This window comes from Poromitra crassiceps (genome assembly GCF_964638095.1).
Source record: "Poromitra crassiceps genome assembly, chromosome: 2".
Lineage (NCBI taxonomy): Eukaryota > Metazoa > Chordata > Actinopteri > Beryciformes > Melamphaidae > Poromitra > Poromitra crassiceps.
Window position 1 is genome coordinate 111839500 of NC_139624.1, and position 17740 is coordinate 111857239.

At 46.3% G+C, this 17740-nt stretch overlaps 1 protein-coding gene across 3 annotated transcripts in view; it reads right to left on the minus strand.

Annotated features, from left to right (window-relative positions):
* rnpc3 (RNA-binding region (RNP1, RRM) containing 3) overlaps window positions 1-17740 on the minus strand; it is a 38812-nt gene that overhangs the window by 3041 nt on the left and 18031 nt on the right. For 2 of the 3 annotated variants that reach the window (XM_083632006.1, XM_083632004.1), the window contains 5 exons: window positions 15105-15259; window positions 9094-9279; window positions 7113-7207; window positions 6808-6866; window positions 1466-1598 (listed from right to left, as the gene is read on the minus strand). In XM_083632006.1, the coding sequence (XP_083488132.1) occupies window positions 1466-1598; window positions 6808-6866; window positions 7113-7207; window positions 9094-9279; window positions 15105-15259 (628 nt within the window). The remainder of the gene's footprint in view (window positions 1-1465; window positions 1599-6807; window positions 6867-7112; window positions 7208-9093; window positions 9280-15104; window positions 15260-17740) is intronic. The other variant, XM_083632005.1, reaches the window with a different exon arrangement.

Below are 17740 nucleotides of genomic sequence, written 5' to 3' on the forward strand. Positions count from 1 at the left end.
ATACAGCAACAGCAGTGAGTTTCCAAACTTCTTGTGGCAAGATTATTAGGGATTGCTGTACCGAACTTTCAAGGGCACAGGTCCTCAACAACTTTACTGAGCAGGTCTTGCATGATGCAGCTTTACTGAGCAGGTCTTGCATGATGTCTTGCATGATGCAGCAAGAGCCTTGATTTGTCCTTTTTTATAACACAGAATTTTGAAATACTTAAATAATTAAAGCACGGCACAATGCACCCAAGTGAACATTTTGACATGGAATGTAAGTTGATACGACAACCTTCACCAACATAGAACACAAGTAAATATACAAAAAATATCAAGGTGTCCAAAGCTGCTACCTGAATTGCTTTGATGAGATAGTGTATTCATTTAGGAAAAAACCCTTGAGATGAATCATCTCGTTTTCGAGGGGGCCCTAAATGTTTTGTGAAATCAGGTTTTAATGGTCTTTCTGGTGTTAAGTCAAAACCGTTTTCAATGCTGATTTGATGTGAATTTCTACTGTGCCGTAATAATCGTGAAACTTTGGGGCTTGTTTGGGGTTGATGCTGAACTTCACCACCTCCTCCACCTCCACTGTCCATAGACAACAACACTCAACAGTCATGTGACATTGTGACGTCACCTTGGATTTCGGAAGAGAATTTCACCATTCACTGTTCTCCATCCTTTTTTGAAAAATCATTATCTAAAGATTTTTAAGCCTGGAACCCAGCTAGAGAACCGTGACGATAAAAAATTTGATTGAGAGTTGAAAAAACAGGGGGCAGGGGAAAAGTGCTGGGTACAAGAGTGTGTATAATATCAACCAAGTGCTCAGCATTGACAACAAGATGCATGGCAGATGCAATTCACGTTTTTGGTGAACCCACTTCCCCTCCACATGGCTCAAGTACTTCAACTTAAGTTGGTGATCCCAGAATGCCTTTTTTTATGGATTTTTCTCCCCAATTGTACCTGGCCAATTGCCCCTGCTGTCCCGGTTGTTGCTCCACCCCCTCTGCCGATCTGGGGAGAGTTGTAGACTAGCACAAGCTTCCTCCGATGCATGTCGCCAGCCGCTTCTTTTCACCTGACAGCGAGGAGTTTCAGGACATGGCACGTGGGATAATCACACTATTGGCCCTAATTCCCCTCCTCCCCCCGAACAGGCACCCGACAGACCGGAGGAGGCACTAGTGCAGCAACCAAAACTCTTTTTGTCTGTAGGCACATGTGACCAAGCTGGAAGTACCGCTGCCGGGAATTGAACCAGGGACTCCGTGGTGGTAGAAGAGTGCTTTTACCTCTACACTACCCAGATTGCCCCCGATCCCAGAATGCTTTTCAACAAACCCCAGAGAGAGGGCATCATTCAACTTGTAGCTTTCAATCAAAGGTGAATGCATGGCCTCATAAATATTTAAGTGGAACCAACAAGACTTCACCCGTTTCTTCTTGGGAGGGGGCATGAAAAGGATACGACGACGAGGGGTTTGTCGTAGAGAACATAGCCATTGGTTTCCCGCAAGGCTTTCTCAGCTATGCTCTCGCTGGGGAGCCCCACGAAGGCCTGGCCTTTCATCCGGCCTTCCTTCATTAACACAACATCAAACCTGAGGGAGAGGGAAGCAGGGAACACATCATTAACCTGAGGGAGGGAAAAGCAGGGAACACATGATGGAGAGAGAAGCAGGGACCACATGAGGGAGAGGGAAGCAGGGAACACATGATGGAGAGAGAAGCAGGGAACACATGATGGAGAGGGAAGCAGGGAACACATGAGGGAGAGAGAAGCAGGGAACACATGAGGGAGAGGTAAGCAGGGAACACATGAGGGAGAGGGAAGCAGGGAACACATGAGGGAGAGGTAAGCAGGGAACACATGATGGAGAGGGAAGCAGGGAACACATGATGGAGAGGGAAGCAGGGAACACATGAGGGAGAGGGAAGCAGGGAACAACACATGATGGAGAGAGAAGCAGGGAACACATGATGGAGAGGGAAGCAGGGACCACATGAGGGAGAGGGAAGCAGGGAACACATGATGGAGAGGGAAGCAGGGAACACATGAGGGAGAGGGAAGCAGGGAACACATGAGGGAGAGGGAAGCAGGGAACACATGAGGGAGAGAGAAGCAGGGAACACATGAGGGAGAGAGAAGCAGGGAACACATGAGGGAGAGGTAAGCAGGGAACACATGATGGAGAGGGAAGCAGGGAACACATGAGGGAGAGAGAAGCAGGGAACACATGATGGAGAGGGAAGCAGGGAACACATGAGGGAGAGAGAAGCAGGGACCACATGAGGGAGAGGGAAGCAGGGAACACATGATGGAGAGAGAAGCAGGGAACACATGATGGAGAGGGAAGCAGGGAACACATGAGGGAGAGAGAAGCAGGGAACACATGAGGGAGAGAGAAGCAGGAAACACATGATGGAGAGGGAAGCAGGGAACACATGAGGGAGAGAGAAGCAGGGAACACATGAGGGAGAGAGAAGCAGGGAACACATGATGGAGAGGTAAGCAGGGAACACATGATGGAGAGGGAAGCAGGGAACACATGAGGGAGAGAGAAGCAGGGACCACATGAGGGAGAGAGAAGCAGGGAACACATGAGGGAGAGGGAAGCAGGGAACACATGAGGGAGAGGGAAGCAGGGAACACATGATGGAGAGGGAAGCAGGGAACACATGATGGAGAGGGAAGCAGGGAACACATGATGGAGAGGGAAGCAGGGAACACATGAGGGAGAGGGAAGCAGGGAACACATGAGGGAGAGGTAAGCAGGGAACACATGATGGAGAGAGAAGCAGGGAACACATGATGGAGAGGGAAGCAGGGAACACATGAGGGAGAGGGAAGCAGGGAACACATGAGGGAGAGGGAAGCAGGGAACACATGATGGAGAGAGAAGCAGGGAACACATGAGGGAGAGAGAAGCAGGGAACACATGATGGAGAGGGAAGCAGGGAACACATGAGGGAGAGAGAAGCAGGGAACACATGAGGGAGAGAGAAGCAGGGAACACATGATGGAGAGGTAAGCAGGGAACACATGATGGAGAGGGAAGCAGGGAACACATGAGGGAGAGAGAAGCAGGGACCACATGAGGGAGAGAGAAGCAGGGAACACATGAGGGAGAGGGAAGCAGGGAACACATGAGGGAGAGGGAAGCAGGGAACACATGATGGAGAGGGAAGCAGGGAACACATGATGGAGAGGGAAGCAGGGAACACATGATGGAGAGGGAAGCAGGGAACACATGAGGGAGAGGGAAGCAGGGAACACATGAGGGAGAGGTAAGCAGGGAACACATGATGGAGAGAGAAGCAGGGAACACATGATGGAGAGGGAAGCAGGGAACACATGATGGAGAGGGAAGCAGGGAACACATGATGGAGAGGGAAGCAGGGAACACATGAGGGAGAGGGAAGCAGGGAACACATGAGGGAGAGGGAAGCAGGGAACACATGATGGAGAGAGAAGCAGGGAACACATGATGGAGAGAGAAGCAGGGAACACATGAGGGAGAGAGAAGCAGGGAACACATGATGGAGAGGGAAGCAGGGAACACATGATGGAGAGAGAAGCAGGGAACACATGATGGAGAGGGAAGCAGGGAACACATGATGGAGAGGGAAGCAGGGAACACATGATGGAGAGGGAAGCAGGGAACACATGATGGAGAGAGAAGCAGGGAACACATGATGGAGAGGGAAGCAGGGAACACATGAGGGAGAGAGAAGCAGGGAACACATGATGGAGAGGGAAGCAGGGAACACATGATGGAGAGGGAAGCAGGGAACACATGATGGAGAGAGAAGCAGGGAACACATGAGGGAGAGGGAAGCAGGGAACACATGATGGAGAGGGAAGCAGGGAACACATGAGGGAGAGAGAAGCAGGGAACACATGATGGAGAGGGAAGCAGGGAACACATGATGGAGAGGGAAGCAGGGAACACATGATGGAGAGGTAAGCAGGGAACACATTATAGAGAGGTAAGCAGGGAACACATGATAGAGAGGTAAGCAGGGAACACATGATGGAGAGGGAAGCAGGGAACACATGATGGAGAGGTAAGCAGGGAACACATTAACCTGAGGGAGGGAAAAGCAGGGAACACATGATGGAGAGGGAAGCAGGGAACACATGAGGGAGAGAGAAGCAGGGAACACATGATAGAGAGGTAAGCAGGGAACACATGATGGAGAGGGAAGCAGGGAACACATGATGGAGAGGGAAGCAGGGAACACATGATAGAGAGGTAAGCAGGGAACACATGAGGGAGAGAGAAGCAGGGAACACATGATGGAGAGGGAAGCAGGGAACACATGATGGAGAGGTAAGCAGGGAACACATTATAGAGAGGTAAGCAGGGAACACATGATGGAGAGGGAAGCAGGGAACACATTATAGAGAGGTAAGCAGGGAACACATGATGGAGAGGGAAGCAGGGAACACATGATGGAGAGGGAAGCAGGGAACACATGATGGAGAGGGAAGCAGGGAACACATGAGGGAGAGAGAAGCAGGGAACACATGATGGAGAGGGAAGCAGGGAACACATGAGGGAGAGAGAAGCAGGGAACACATGATGGAGAGGTAAGCAGGGAACACATGATGGAGAGAGAAGCAGGGAACACATGAGGGAGAGAGAAGCAGGGAACACATGATGGAGAGGGAAGCAGGGAACACATGAGGGAGAGAGAAGCAGGGAACACATTATAGAGAGGTAAGCAGGGAACACATGATGGAGAGGGAAGCAGGGAACACATGAGGGAGAGAGAAGCAGGGAACACATTATAGAGAGGTAAGCAGGGAACACATGATAGAGAGGGAAGCAGGGAACACATGAGGGAGAGAGAAGCAGGGAACACATGATGGAGAGGTAAGCAGGGAACACATGAGGGAGAGAGAAGCAGGGAACACATTATAGAGAGGTAAGCAGGGAACACATGATGGAGAGGGAAGCAGGGAACACATGAGGGAGAGAGAAGCAGGGAACACATGATGGAGGGGGAAGCAGGGAACACATGAGGGAGAGAGAAGCAGGGAACACATGAGGGAGAGAGAAGCAGGGAACACATTATAGAGGTAAGCAGGGAACACATGATGGAGAGGGAAGCAGGGAACACATTATAGAGAGGTAAGCAGGGAACACATGATGGAGAGGGAAGCAGGGAACACATTATAGAGAGGTAAGCAGGGAACACATGATGGAGAGGGAAGCAGGGAACACATTATAGAGAGGTAAGCAGGGAACACATGATGGAGGGAACACATGATGGAGAGGGAAGCAGGGAACACATGAGGGAGAGAGAAGCAGGGAACACATTATAGAGAGGTAAGCAGGGAACACATGATGGAGAGGGAAGCAGGGAACACATTATAGAGAGGGAAGCAGGGAACACATGATGGAGGGAACACATGATGGAGAGGGAAGCAGGGAACACATGAGGGAGAGAGAAGCAGGGAACACATTATAGAGAGGTAAGCAGGGAACACATGATGGAGAGGGAAGCAGGGAACACATTATAGAGAGGGAAGCAGGGAACACATGAGGGAGAGAGAAGCAGGGAACACATTATAGAGAGGTAAGCAGGGAACACATGATGGAGAGGGAAGCAGGGAACACATTATAGAGAGGTAAGCAGGGAACACATGATGGAGAGGGAAGCAGGGAACACATTATAGAGAGGTAAGCAGGGAACACATGATGGAGGGAACACATGATGGAGAGGTAAGCAGGGAACACATGAGGGAGAGAGAAGCAGGGAACACATGATGGAGAGGTAAGCAGGGAACACATGAGGGAGAGAGAAGCAGGGAACACATTATAGAGAGGTAAGCAGGGAACACATGATAGAGGGGGAAGCAGGGAACACATGATGGAGGGAACACATGATGGAGAGGGAAGCAAGGAACACATGATGGAGAGGGAAGCAGGGAACAGATGACGGAGAGGGAAGCAGGGAACAGATGACGGAGAGGGAAGCAGGGAACAGATGATGGAGAGGGAAGCAGGGAACACATGATAGAGAGGGAAGCAAGGAACACATGATGGAGAGGGAAGCAGGGAACACATGAGGGAGAGGTAAGCAGGGAACACATGATGGAGAGGGAAGCAGGGAACAGATGATGGAGAGGGAAGCAGGGAACACATGATGGAGAGGGAAGCAGGGAACACATGATGGAGAGGGAAGCAGGGAACACATGATGGAGAGGGAAGCAGGGAACACAACATTATCGCCGGTGACTTGCAGCTCAGCTGAGTCCACAACATGAGCCACTCAGTGTTAAGTGAGAAAAATGTCTATTATAACCACATAGCATAGTGGTAATAGTGGCTAATAATAACATTAAAAAGAAATGGAACTTGTATAGCACTTTTCAAGAACTTAACAACACTTATCGTGCTTACTGTAGCTAATCAATTGGTAGAAAATGTACTGTAGCTTTAAAACAGCTGCATTCACCGCCAATATCTGTTTTAAGAGCCTAACCCTCTGTTCAGCATTTGGTTTGATGACTCGGATGGAGAATTCACCTGAAGTACTACTGACGCACAAACACGAGAATGAAGGTTCGGCATGTTCCGCACCTCAATTTAGTTATGTATTAATAACATTATATCTCACTACTATAATAAGGCGGTCGGGGGTTCCGCGGCGGAGCACAATTGCTCAACAGTCTGTGCATGTGCGTGCGAGCGCACGAAGCGTGCCAGGCACACTAGAAATGAGCACGCAAAATTTCTAGTATAATATATTGCGCATCCCTACTTTATAGGGAATGTTACAAAGGACAGCACAACATACATGTTCCTCTCAGTCTCTGACAAAGGGTCGATGTATCTCCCATAGATGTATTTCAGCTCCTGGAAGACAAACAATGAAGAACAGCTAGTCAATGAATGAGTTTTCCTGTTACAATAAAGCAACAATACAAGTGTGATCTGTTGGGCAATATAGTTTTGGGGTCTACATCTCCAGGCAAAATTAAACATGAGTGTTGAGGATTTATAATGGACTTGAGCAATAAATAATGAATAATGGGGAATAGGCATAATATGCAGTTACCAGAAGCAGATTTGAATTGGGTGAAATGCTATGAATGTACCTACTTTCTCTCCCACTTGCTTAGAGACATTCTTCACGTATAGTCTGCAGGTTGGCTCGCCTGCTTCATAGCTTTTAAACACAGACATCCTTTTGATCTCTGTTTGAAAAGAGAGAAGGGGGGAAACAGTTGAGGCAAGGTGCATTTCAAAAATATGTACAAAGGATCACAGGGCTTGGCTATAATGACATGAAGGCAAATTCAACATCATTTCAACTCCATGCGAACCGTTCAGTCAGTTTTATTTAACCTGGAATGGACTTACAACTAAGAGATGCGCTGCTACATTAAAGTGATGATTAAATGTTTGATCTTAACACCTAGCAACTAGTTATTTTTAGCTGTTAACATATACGAGCTCAGCTGGCGTACAGTATAGCGTTTCTGCATGTGGGAAATGTGCCATTGGTGATTTGTTACGGTAGGTTTGACGAACAGCCACGTCTTTCTTATCATGGATGCTATAAGGTAGAAGATACAGGTTTCTAGATATGCTATTGTATGGTATTGATTGATGATAGAAAGTATCAAAGGTCTGACGAAGAGCTAATGTAGCTCGAAACGTTACCACTTGCACTTGGTGCAATAAAGCTATTGAAAAGGAGCCCATGTAGTGTGCGAGCGTGTTTTCATTTGTTTCACTGCTACATTTTTCGACTCAGCACCTACCCGAGGTCTCGGCCCTTGGATGTGCATGTTTTTATCTCTTTCTCTAGAAAGTATCAAAGGGACATTTATTTATTTGAAATAGTTGCAATTTAGTGCTTCAAAGAACTGAAAATTGTATTCCTTTTTGGTTTTTCAGTTGATAAAATTACTAAAGGCGTCAACAGTTTCCAGTTTCCACAGGCTTGCTATAGATAGTCGGTCTGTGTGGGAACGCCCACAAAACGTTATTATGACTGGCTACTGTGAGACTAGACGGTGGGGGAAAAACCCCATATATCTCAATGGGCTGACTCAGCAGCGGAAGGTGCTGCGGCTCTACACTACAGGATTGTGGATTCAAGAGCAGGTACATAGATGTCTGTTCAGATGTGTGTTTTGCAGGGGTTGAATCCCCGATCCCGTCTGCTTGGGTTGGGCTAGCAGCTAAATGCTAACTATGCTGAATGGGGAGAACGGGAGGATTTCCGCTATGCTGACCCATTGACCACACATCTACGAGGAGACACTGCCTGAATGTATAGATAAAAACCGCTGAAACCACCATGCCATGCAATAAATGTGTTAAACAAGTAGTAGTATACATTCTGTTGTATTCCTGAAGTTTGAGCCATTTGCAAAATACCCAGATGTTCCAAGACTTAAATCCCCTGATAACGCTGAGAACAGACAAGACACGGAAGCGCATTTCCGGCACGAGCAGGCGCCTGGCTGTCCACACAAGGAGCGCATTTCTCCGCGGTGGGTATCAGCAACTTTGCTCGTCTTCATCTTCTTGCTTCTTCTTCAGATTCTTCATCTACCTCATTTTTATCATGAATATATTACCTCATGTATAACATAATGTGTTTATGACAACTGTTCATGGCATGTCCACGTCTTGGGATTGGGGTAAACACTGATGAATGACCACAGTAGGACAAAGAGTGTTTGTTAACAACGTTGTTGTGTAGGTGGGTCTGTAGTCTCTCTCTGTCCCGCTCTCGCTCTGTTGTGCCAGATGACCACCTAAAACCCCACCTCAGATAGAAACATCACTCCCACCTCTCTCTCTTTCCCCCTCCCCCTCTCTCTTTCGCTCGCGGCTCATGGAAAAAATTGATAGATAGATTGGACCCATCCCCAGACGGCGAACAGAAGAGCAGAAAAGCGTGCTCCACGGCCAGTGTGGACGGTCAGATCAGTTCAAATGGGCCCCGAATGAAAACTGGCTGTGCTCCACGGTGCTGCGCTTCCACGTCCTGTCTGTTTTGGCCGTAAACCTCTCAAACTTCCATGATATTCAAGTAATTCCAAGTCCCTGTATAGGTAAGGTTTACCATCTCTAGACAGCCGTCCTTTCTCCAGCTCCTTCCGTGAGATGACGTCGGAGGGGAGGTTCTCCTCCTCCTCGCTGTCCTCCTCTTGCTGTTGGGAGGCCTGGGCTCTGGGGTACAGCTTCCCAAAGCCTTCAGCTCCCCGCGCCTCCCCACTGCTGCTGGCCACGGGCTCCCTCTCATCCTCTGCTGATAAAGACAATGTTACAAGCTGCTACATGGAGCATTTTTTAACATCAATAAATCATGACCCCCCTTAAGTTTGAGACAGTACGACTACTGTAAACAAACAAGACTATCACTGAGAAGACTGGCCTCTACAATGCCATCTTACATTGGGTGCCACCTGGTCAGATTTGGAGGGAAATCTGTTGGATTGCTTTACAAAACAGGAAGAGGGCGCTGTTCTCCCAGCACAAGTAGACCCTGTTCAAACCTGATACTCTCAAATACATTGGTATTGAGAATGTCCATTGCCCCGGAGGGGAGGCGACCTTGACTCTTTACTCCTGAGGAGAGAACTATTCTGGATCTACACACTGGATACCCTCACCCCTAGAGGTCTGAATGAGGATTTCAGCATAAAACCCTTCCTCTAATTTACTTAGCTTATATGAGAGCCTATTGAGTTTTGAACTGCTCTGTTGATTTATAAATATGAAATTCTACCCCTGTTGTACTGCTGTCTATTGTTGTTTATTGTTGGCCCTTCGCATTTGCTCCTGTGCTGCTCACCTTATTGTTGCTTGCTCCTTGTAGTGAGAGTTTAGTGGATTTGACTCCTATACACTTCTTAAGGTAATCCATCCTTAAATATAGAGGCGCCTCTCTAGACCATACCATTTTCAAGGTATGATGGCCTTTTGGCCTGATCTTGTTTCCTTATGTACCTTAACCCATTGATACCTGATGCAGCATTTGCGTGTATATCCCTCATTTGTGTGTGTATCCCTTTAAGACAGCGAACCGCGTTGACGCGGTTCGCTGTCTTAAAGGGATACACACACAAATGCTGCATCAGGTATCAATGGGTTAAGGGTCTGATTTATATGTATTTTTTACCTTGTATTTATACTTGATGGTTATGTAAACATATTTGTCTACTGTGTGTCTGTCATTGTACATCTGTGGCTTGTTTGTGTTGTTTGTAACTTTTATGTATCTTGTCTGGAGTCATGTGACTATCACGTGACCGGGTCACGGGTGTATTTAAACATGGCGTCTTTGTAAATTTTTCATGTCTGAGGAAGAGCAGTAGCTCAAAACGTCACTTGTTGGATGGCTAAATAAAAAGGTAAATTGGAGCTCCAGTGTGCGGAGCTTCCCTTTTTTCATATCAAACCTGGTATTAACCATCGACCGTCTAAGAATATGGACAGAGTCACCATGACGTCACCCATTGGTTTTTGGACTGCCATTTGGAAGCCTAGTGTGGCCGTCGCCATCTTGGGGTTCTTGCGCAGCTCGCGTGAGACGGCACGAGACCAGGGGTTTCCCAGAGCCACAGTGCTGCCTGCTATTGGTCCGTGATCGGCAAGCTGCACGATCACTGGACAGGCGACCTGTCAATCACGCCCAAAACTATTTTCTATCATCTATTTTACTCTAAACAGGTGAGTTGAAAATTCAACCTCCGTACAGTTGTTATGAAAGGTGAAATTAGCTATATTCACCTTATTCTTTGCCCACACATGGACGCATCCGCATTACGTCATTTCGTAATAGTATTTCCGTTTTAGACTTGCCAAAAACCCTGCAGGCAAGATGGCCGCCCACACTCCCCTCCTAAACTGGCAGAATTACTCCCCCATAAACTAACATATCTTGGCCAATAAGTATGTAACATACAAAATAAAACAACCCGTAATATCTTAATTTTATGTAGAATGCAGAGGACATGTAACTGTTTAGTTAAACTTGCATTCCAGGAATATTGTGCTCTAAAGATGACGTTAGTGGTTTCGTCCTGAAACCCACACGTTTTGCGCCAGCGTAACCTATGTGGGATTCGAAATAACGCATCCGAGATAGAAAACGTTATGAATATAGCCAGGTTATAAACAACAAACTAACGCTGGTGATCCGTATGGAAACAGTGTTACACGAAATGGTTAAAAGTTATATCAATTTGGTCATTCAGTGGCATTTTACTGCCATATAACATAACTAACTAGTGGCTAATATTAGCCACAGTAGGCAACTAGCGCTGAACCAGAAGAACAAATACGTTTGCGTTGAACGCGGAAGAGAGAAAAAGTGGGCTTGGTGAATAAGGTGAATAGACCACAACCGTGTTTTGAACTAGGTTGTAAACACGTTTAGTCTTGTTTTAAATTTGAGCATTTTAACATGGGGTGAATGGGGAACGACTCACTTTTGGAGCCAGCCTCAAGTGGCCATTCAAGGAACTATAGCTTTCAGTATCACTTCCGCAGATTCATCAACCCTGAGCTTGCCGCCTGGTATTAACATGCATATTGGGTGGTCCGATCACAAGTGAACAGCTCCAAGTACCTCAGTTCACACCTGGTATTAGAATGCTTGTGATCAGCTCTCCCTTTCTCACTCTACTGTATATGCAAATAAGCACGTATAACATTTCCAGAATGTATATTGTTTATTAAAAGTCTTGTCAATTGAAGTCAGTGTGTGGGAGTCTTCTGCCTCTTTGACTTGTCCTGATGTTCCTACTACGCACCTGACGCACACGGTAGTGCAGAGACTACTTCTCATTGCCGATTTGCAAAGACCAAATGTGATTAGGGAGGATGCACCGATCCAAATTTTTTCATTTCCGATCTGATTCCGATACCTGAATTTGGATATCTGCCGATACAGATACTATTACAATACCAGAGCTATTTTTTCTTGAATATACAGTACAAACAAACATTACGCCAATTGAATAAAAAGGGAAAGAAAAATACAACTGGCAAAAGTCAGACAAAATGAAGAAAATATACAAGGCAACCAAGGATTGCCTACCGTAAATTCCGGACTATAAGGCGCACTGGTGTATAAGCCGCACCTTCAAAGTTGACTATTTTTTTCTTATATAAGCCGCACCGGACTATGAGCCGCGGGTGTTTTAATGGTATTTTTTTTTTTTTTTTGTGTTTTAATGTTTAATTACCATATGTAATGCTCCCATTTATTAACATTTCAACAAAACAACATAACACAACACCACCTGTGTTGTTATTTACAGTGCACACAGTGTCATACAGTGTCATACAGTGTCATACAGTGTGGTGAAAAGAGGGCAAGAGAGGAAATTAAAACAGAAGTGGCTTTATAGTTAGAAAGAGTGCTAAAAAAGAGAGTTTTTTTTTTTTTTTTTTTTTTGAAAAAATCCATAGATAAGCCGCACCGTTATATAAGCCGCAGGGGCCAAAAAAGCCCAAAAAACGGGAAAAAAGGTGCGGCTTATAGTCCGGAATTTACGGTACTTGTTTGCTTTAGGTAAGGGCCCTCTGCATGTAGCTGGCTCCTATCAATTATCTCATAACTAGGGCTGTGACGAATAACCACATTTTTATAGGCTACTTCATTATATAAAATATTACAGGCACAATGCCTGTTGTAGAATGGAATTTGTATCAATAACACTATTCTTCTCCCGCATTAACCAGACAGTCTCTAGCCAAAAATTATGAGACTGGTGACCAACTTAGAAGCCAGGAGTCCAACGGGAAAAAAATATTATTAATTTTTTTCTCGCTCGCTGTTATTTTTTGTTCTTGCTTAAACCGAATGTTTTATGGTCACTCACGATTCAGTAGGTCACGGGTTGGCTTGGTTCCAGCCTTAAAACTCGTTATATAAGGATTTATCGAAAATATCTATGGAGAAAATGAGTGCGGAACTTACTTCCGGGGCAAATGACGTCACGAAAAGTCACATGACTGTTGAGTTCTATACTGCTCCTCCAGTCCTGCCCAGTGCCCCCGCCTCCCGCACTGCTCAGACAGACTTCTGGATGAGACATGCTGCTGCTACAAGCTAGCACACTGTGGAATGGATTTCTGGAACGGAGGCGTGTCTCATTAACTGTTCACCACGAGTCATGCATCGGCAAGCACATGGCACGTGGATCGTCAAAATCCGATGTGTGAATTACGGTATCGGGTGCCGATACTGATATTGGATCGGTCCCATCGCTAAATGCGATGCAGCAATGCAGTGAACTGTGCTTAGTCTGCGATGAGGGTTTGTCTGCAGACTGCAAAAGAGGGATGTAATATTAAGTGGGCGTAACTTGTAGCAGGGGGCGTAACTTGAAGTTGTTAGCAGCTACTGTAGCGATCTGTAGCTAACATTAGCAGTTTTTTCTTCTTGTGTATACGCCGCCATTGGCATGCAAAAATGAGTATGTACTTCCGCTCACGCAGAGGACGTCAGTTGAGTAAGCAGTCTTTCAATAGCCGTTTTTCCACATGCGTACGGGAAAATTACCTGTAAGTCAATATCGGACATTTCCCTTCACACCTGGGCGCTCGCATGTGGGAATATAGCAGCGAAATTGCCTGTATGTTGGGGGGCGGGGCGGCACTGCAGAGCGGGTGGGGAGTGACGTGTCGGCAAAACTCCGATGGTGAAATAAGTTTGCTTGTCACACAATAAATCACACTCGTTTGACTTAAGAGGGCATGTATGTTGTATCCTTCACATTCGCTAACCAGCCTTTGAACTGAAATATTTGAAGAAGTTGGGATCCGTGTCTGAGAGAAATAGCCTGGCTGGTTCGATGTTTATCCGTTCACCTGCGTCGCGTTGAAGCACTTTTTACAGACTGGCTTCGTTTGATGTGTCCGGGCTTGGAGCGAGCAGGCAGCAGAGAGGGGAGAGGGGGAAATCAGCACGCCCACACATGAAGCTGACATACCGCTCTTATTATCACAAGATCATTTTGGCAGTTTGCTTTAATGTGCGCGAATGATTAGATTATGCCCGCTGGAACATTAAGCAACGTGTGTACACCTCGCCCATGAGAAGGACCGCCTGTTCCGGCAAATGACTGGACCCGTTTCTCACTTGTGTCCCTGATCGCGCATACCGCTCTTCTGACTGGCTCGAAACTGGTGAAATGTCCGCGATGACGGGGTCGCGCTTATACCGGAACAACAACGTTCACACATGAACGCATTAGACCGCGTTCCGGTCATTTAGCGGTAAAAAGCGCATGTGGGAAAATGGCTAATGTGGCCCAGAAGAGGTCACATTGCGTGCGTACACACACACACACACACACACACACACACACACGCACGCATAAGAATGTGGCCTAGAGCTGTCCACTTGTGATTAGCTCACCAAATATCCATGTTAATATCAGGTGTGAACAGGGCCAGAGATTCGGCGATGACAGATGGTGGAAGAAAGTGAAAGGACAATCACTTCCAACATGTTTATCCACTTCAGTAAAGAGAGAGACGCCAAGGATGGGGGGGGGGGGGGGGGGGGGGGATGAAGCAACATCCCCTTTGTGTTCATAGTAATTACATGACAATTAGATTGACAATGATATGCTTATGTTAAAAAATGCTACAAATAGCACTTTTATAAACTGGTTGAGGATTGCAACAGCTTCATCAGTGATGTTTTGTCATGGTTTCATACAATGGATACTGTCCTTTGGTAGGAACATTAACATAATGCGACATGAGAATTGGTCACATTGATCATTGAAAGAGGATCAAGAAAAAACTGTGTGAAGAGTGGTCTATTGACGCATTTGGCTCTACTTCAAACCAAGTAGACTGAATAGTAGTAGATTCAAAATCTATTCCCGTTTTGCAAACATGAGTTTGAAAGGCAGTGGGGAAAATAACTCGGTGGCGGACTTTAGATGGAATTACTAAACTCAGTGAGCCTGATCAATAGATAGAAATGTGTCTTTGACTTTGACCGCTGGTTTAGTTTTAGGAATATGGTATCACATAAGCCAGAGGACAAATTGGTTTTATTCATAAGGATAAACTAAGGAGGTGAAGCTGGGAAAGTGGAGCCCTTACCTCCGCCCTCATCCCCAGATTCCGCCGCACCATGATTTGGACCGCTGCCTTCCAATATGGCCGCTACTTCTGGGGCCGAAATGTGGAATTCAATTTTCTTTGGTCCGGGGTGTTGTGGCTGCTCAAAGACATCACAGGGCTGCAACACCGGAGTACTGAAGGAGGCAGAGACATCATACAGTAAATCAGCACTTCCCTTACCACCGGCCTCCAAAAATGGCCACAATAAACTCAGCTCCTGGGTGGGTTAAGGGTTGGGATATTTTGTTTTCTGGTCAACCGGAGATATTTCCCAGTCTGCTACACGTGGCCGAGAGTCACTGGGCCGTGTGTGTATTTATAGGTTTGAAACCAAAGTTACAGGCTGTCATTGAGGAAGGGGATGTGCCGTGGAGAAACAATAGTCTCTGGGTCACAGGGCTATCTTTATGAGGGAGGCATATTGTCTGGAGGTTTAGGCCCAATTCCAATCCGCCCCCTTACTGACTCAACCCCTTAGAGGCGCGTTCACGTGAAGGGAGTGAGGGCATAGGGATGTCCCACGGTGAAATCGCAAAGTGAATGAGGGCTTGGAGTGAGCCCTTTCTGCCCCCTTACCGTAAGGGAGCAGCTGTGGCCACTTACGGAAAGGGAATTGCCCACAATGCATAGCGTTGTGACGTATAAAACAGGGTTAGTAGGGAAGGCCGCAAATATCTGTAAAAAAAAAAGAGAAAAGAACACATGCGCAAAACAAATGTGGTGTTTAGCCGCGTGTAAGGGGTGCGCTGGAATGCCTAAATTGACAATGAAACATTACATTAATAGGGACTTCAAATTAGACAAAAATGTTATATCTGAGGAATGCAAGTAGTTATATTACACAATCCTAGTATAATCATCGATCATTTCTATTACAATTGCAATCCACAACTTTTTGGATGAATGAGAAATGGTTTTACCGAATCTGTATTGTACAGTATTGACATTGTGTATAATGTTGGGTGACATGTCATTATTAACCTTATTTTAATTATAATTACACAGTTATAAATTGCAGATTTTGCAGTAGGCTAAATTTATTATTTTCAAATTACGGTACCTGTTGTCCACTCTGTAGAGTCAGAGCCTGGATGAGAACAGACTCATCAGGGAGTCTATCCCTCAAACACCTTAGGCGTCTTCGTCTTGACAATAAACAATATATAGCGACCCCCAAACCTGCCAGAGTCAACATCATCTTAGTCTCTGGGTCACAGGGCTATCTTTTTGAGGGAGGCATATTGTCTGGAGGTTTAGGGGCCTATCTTGGTACAGGCGATATCCTCTATTTGCGCTTGCGCACCTGTTTGCGCATACCTTAAGGCAGGGAAGATTTCAGTCCGCTGTCTAGGCGTTATGCCGAGTTTTACACCCTGCCCAGCAGCAGCTAAACGCATCGCCACCTTACGGGAGCATATATTGTAATGATTTATACAGAAACATAACTGTTTAAAAATGATATAATTGTTTGGGTAGACGTGACCTCCCTGTTTTCAAGTTAAAACAGACCAAAAATACAATTACCCGCGGGGGAGCATAACTCGTCACAACAACGGGCGCAAACGCAGATTAGAGGCATGCCAAATCATTTATGCACGGCGCAAACGAGATTTGGGCGGTGTTAACCACCAGAATTATTCACAGGTGTGGCCTGGCAATGCCTGGGCATTACATCAATCAGATTCCCATCTTGCTGTCCATGTAATACAGTTTGCGTGAGGCATGCTGTAATTCTCCACATGTGTAATTTGGATAGGTGTAGGCGTATTGACTGTATATATAATCCCCATCTCATAACGACACCATCACATCATATACCTGTTAACACCTTAAGTGCCATAGCCGAAATAATTCGTCTTACATAATCCAGCGCTTGAGTGCCAGAGCCGAAATAACTCGTCTTACATGTTTTTTTGACGGTGGGACATCAATCAACCCCTTTTACATCTTCGAGATAACTATTTGGAGCAAGAGCATGTGTGTAATCTATTTTACCGACCACTAAGTGGCGACAGAGACCGAGAGAAGTCACAGCCACGGGACCCAAAAGCCACAAAAGCAGCCGCCTCCCGCGGAAATGGCTTGGCGATTTTACTGTCAGAAGCCCGGACACACACACACAGAACGGACAGAGATCCCTTCCCCCCAGAGCCGCGCAGCAACGCGCGAACACACACACACACACACACACACACACACACACACACACACACACACACACACACACACACACACACACACACACACACACACACACACACCGCGGGAGAAAGCCATTCAAGGAAATGGCGACGCGATTTTACAGTAATCCATTTCAGACTCGTCTTGCCCGACAGGCAGACAGGCAGGCAGGCAGCAGCAACGCGCTTCTGACACGCCCGCTGTTAGAGCCAGGAGGAAGGAGGAGAAGACACACGGAGGGAGGAGTTTGAATGAGAGGGGTGTTTCCTGTTGTTATGGAGGAAATTACTGTTCAAAACTATTGTTTAGAATGTCTGACGGTCTTACTGATGCCAAAAATGAATGGTTAAAGTGACTGTTTCACAAAAAGCCATTTATCTCTGAATAAATTTCCAGACGCTGAAACCATGCTGTACTCAACGGCTAATATCTAC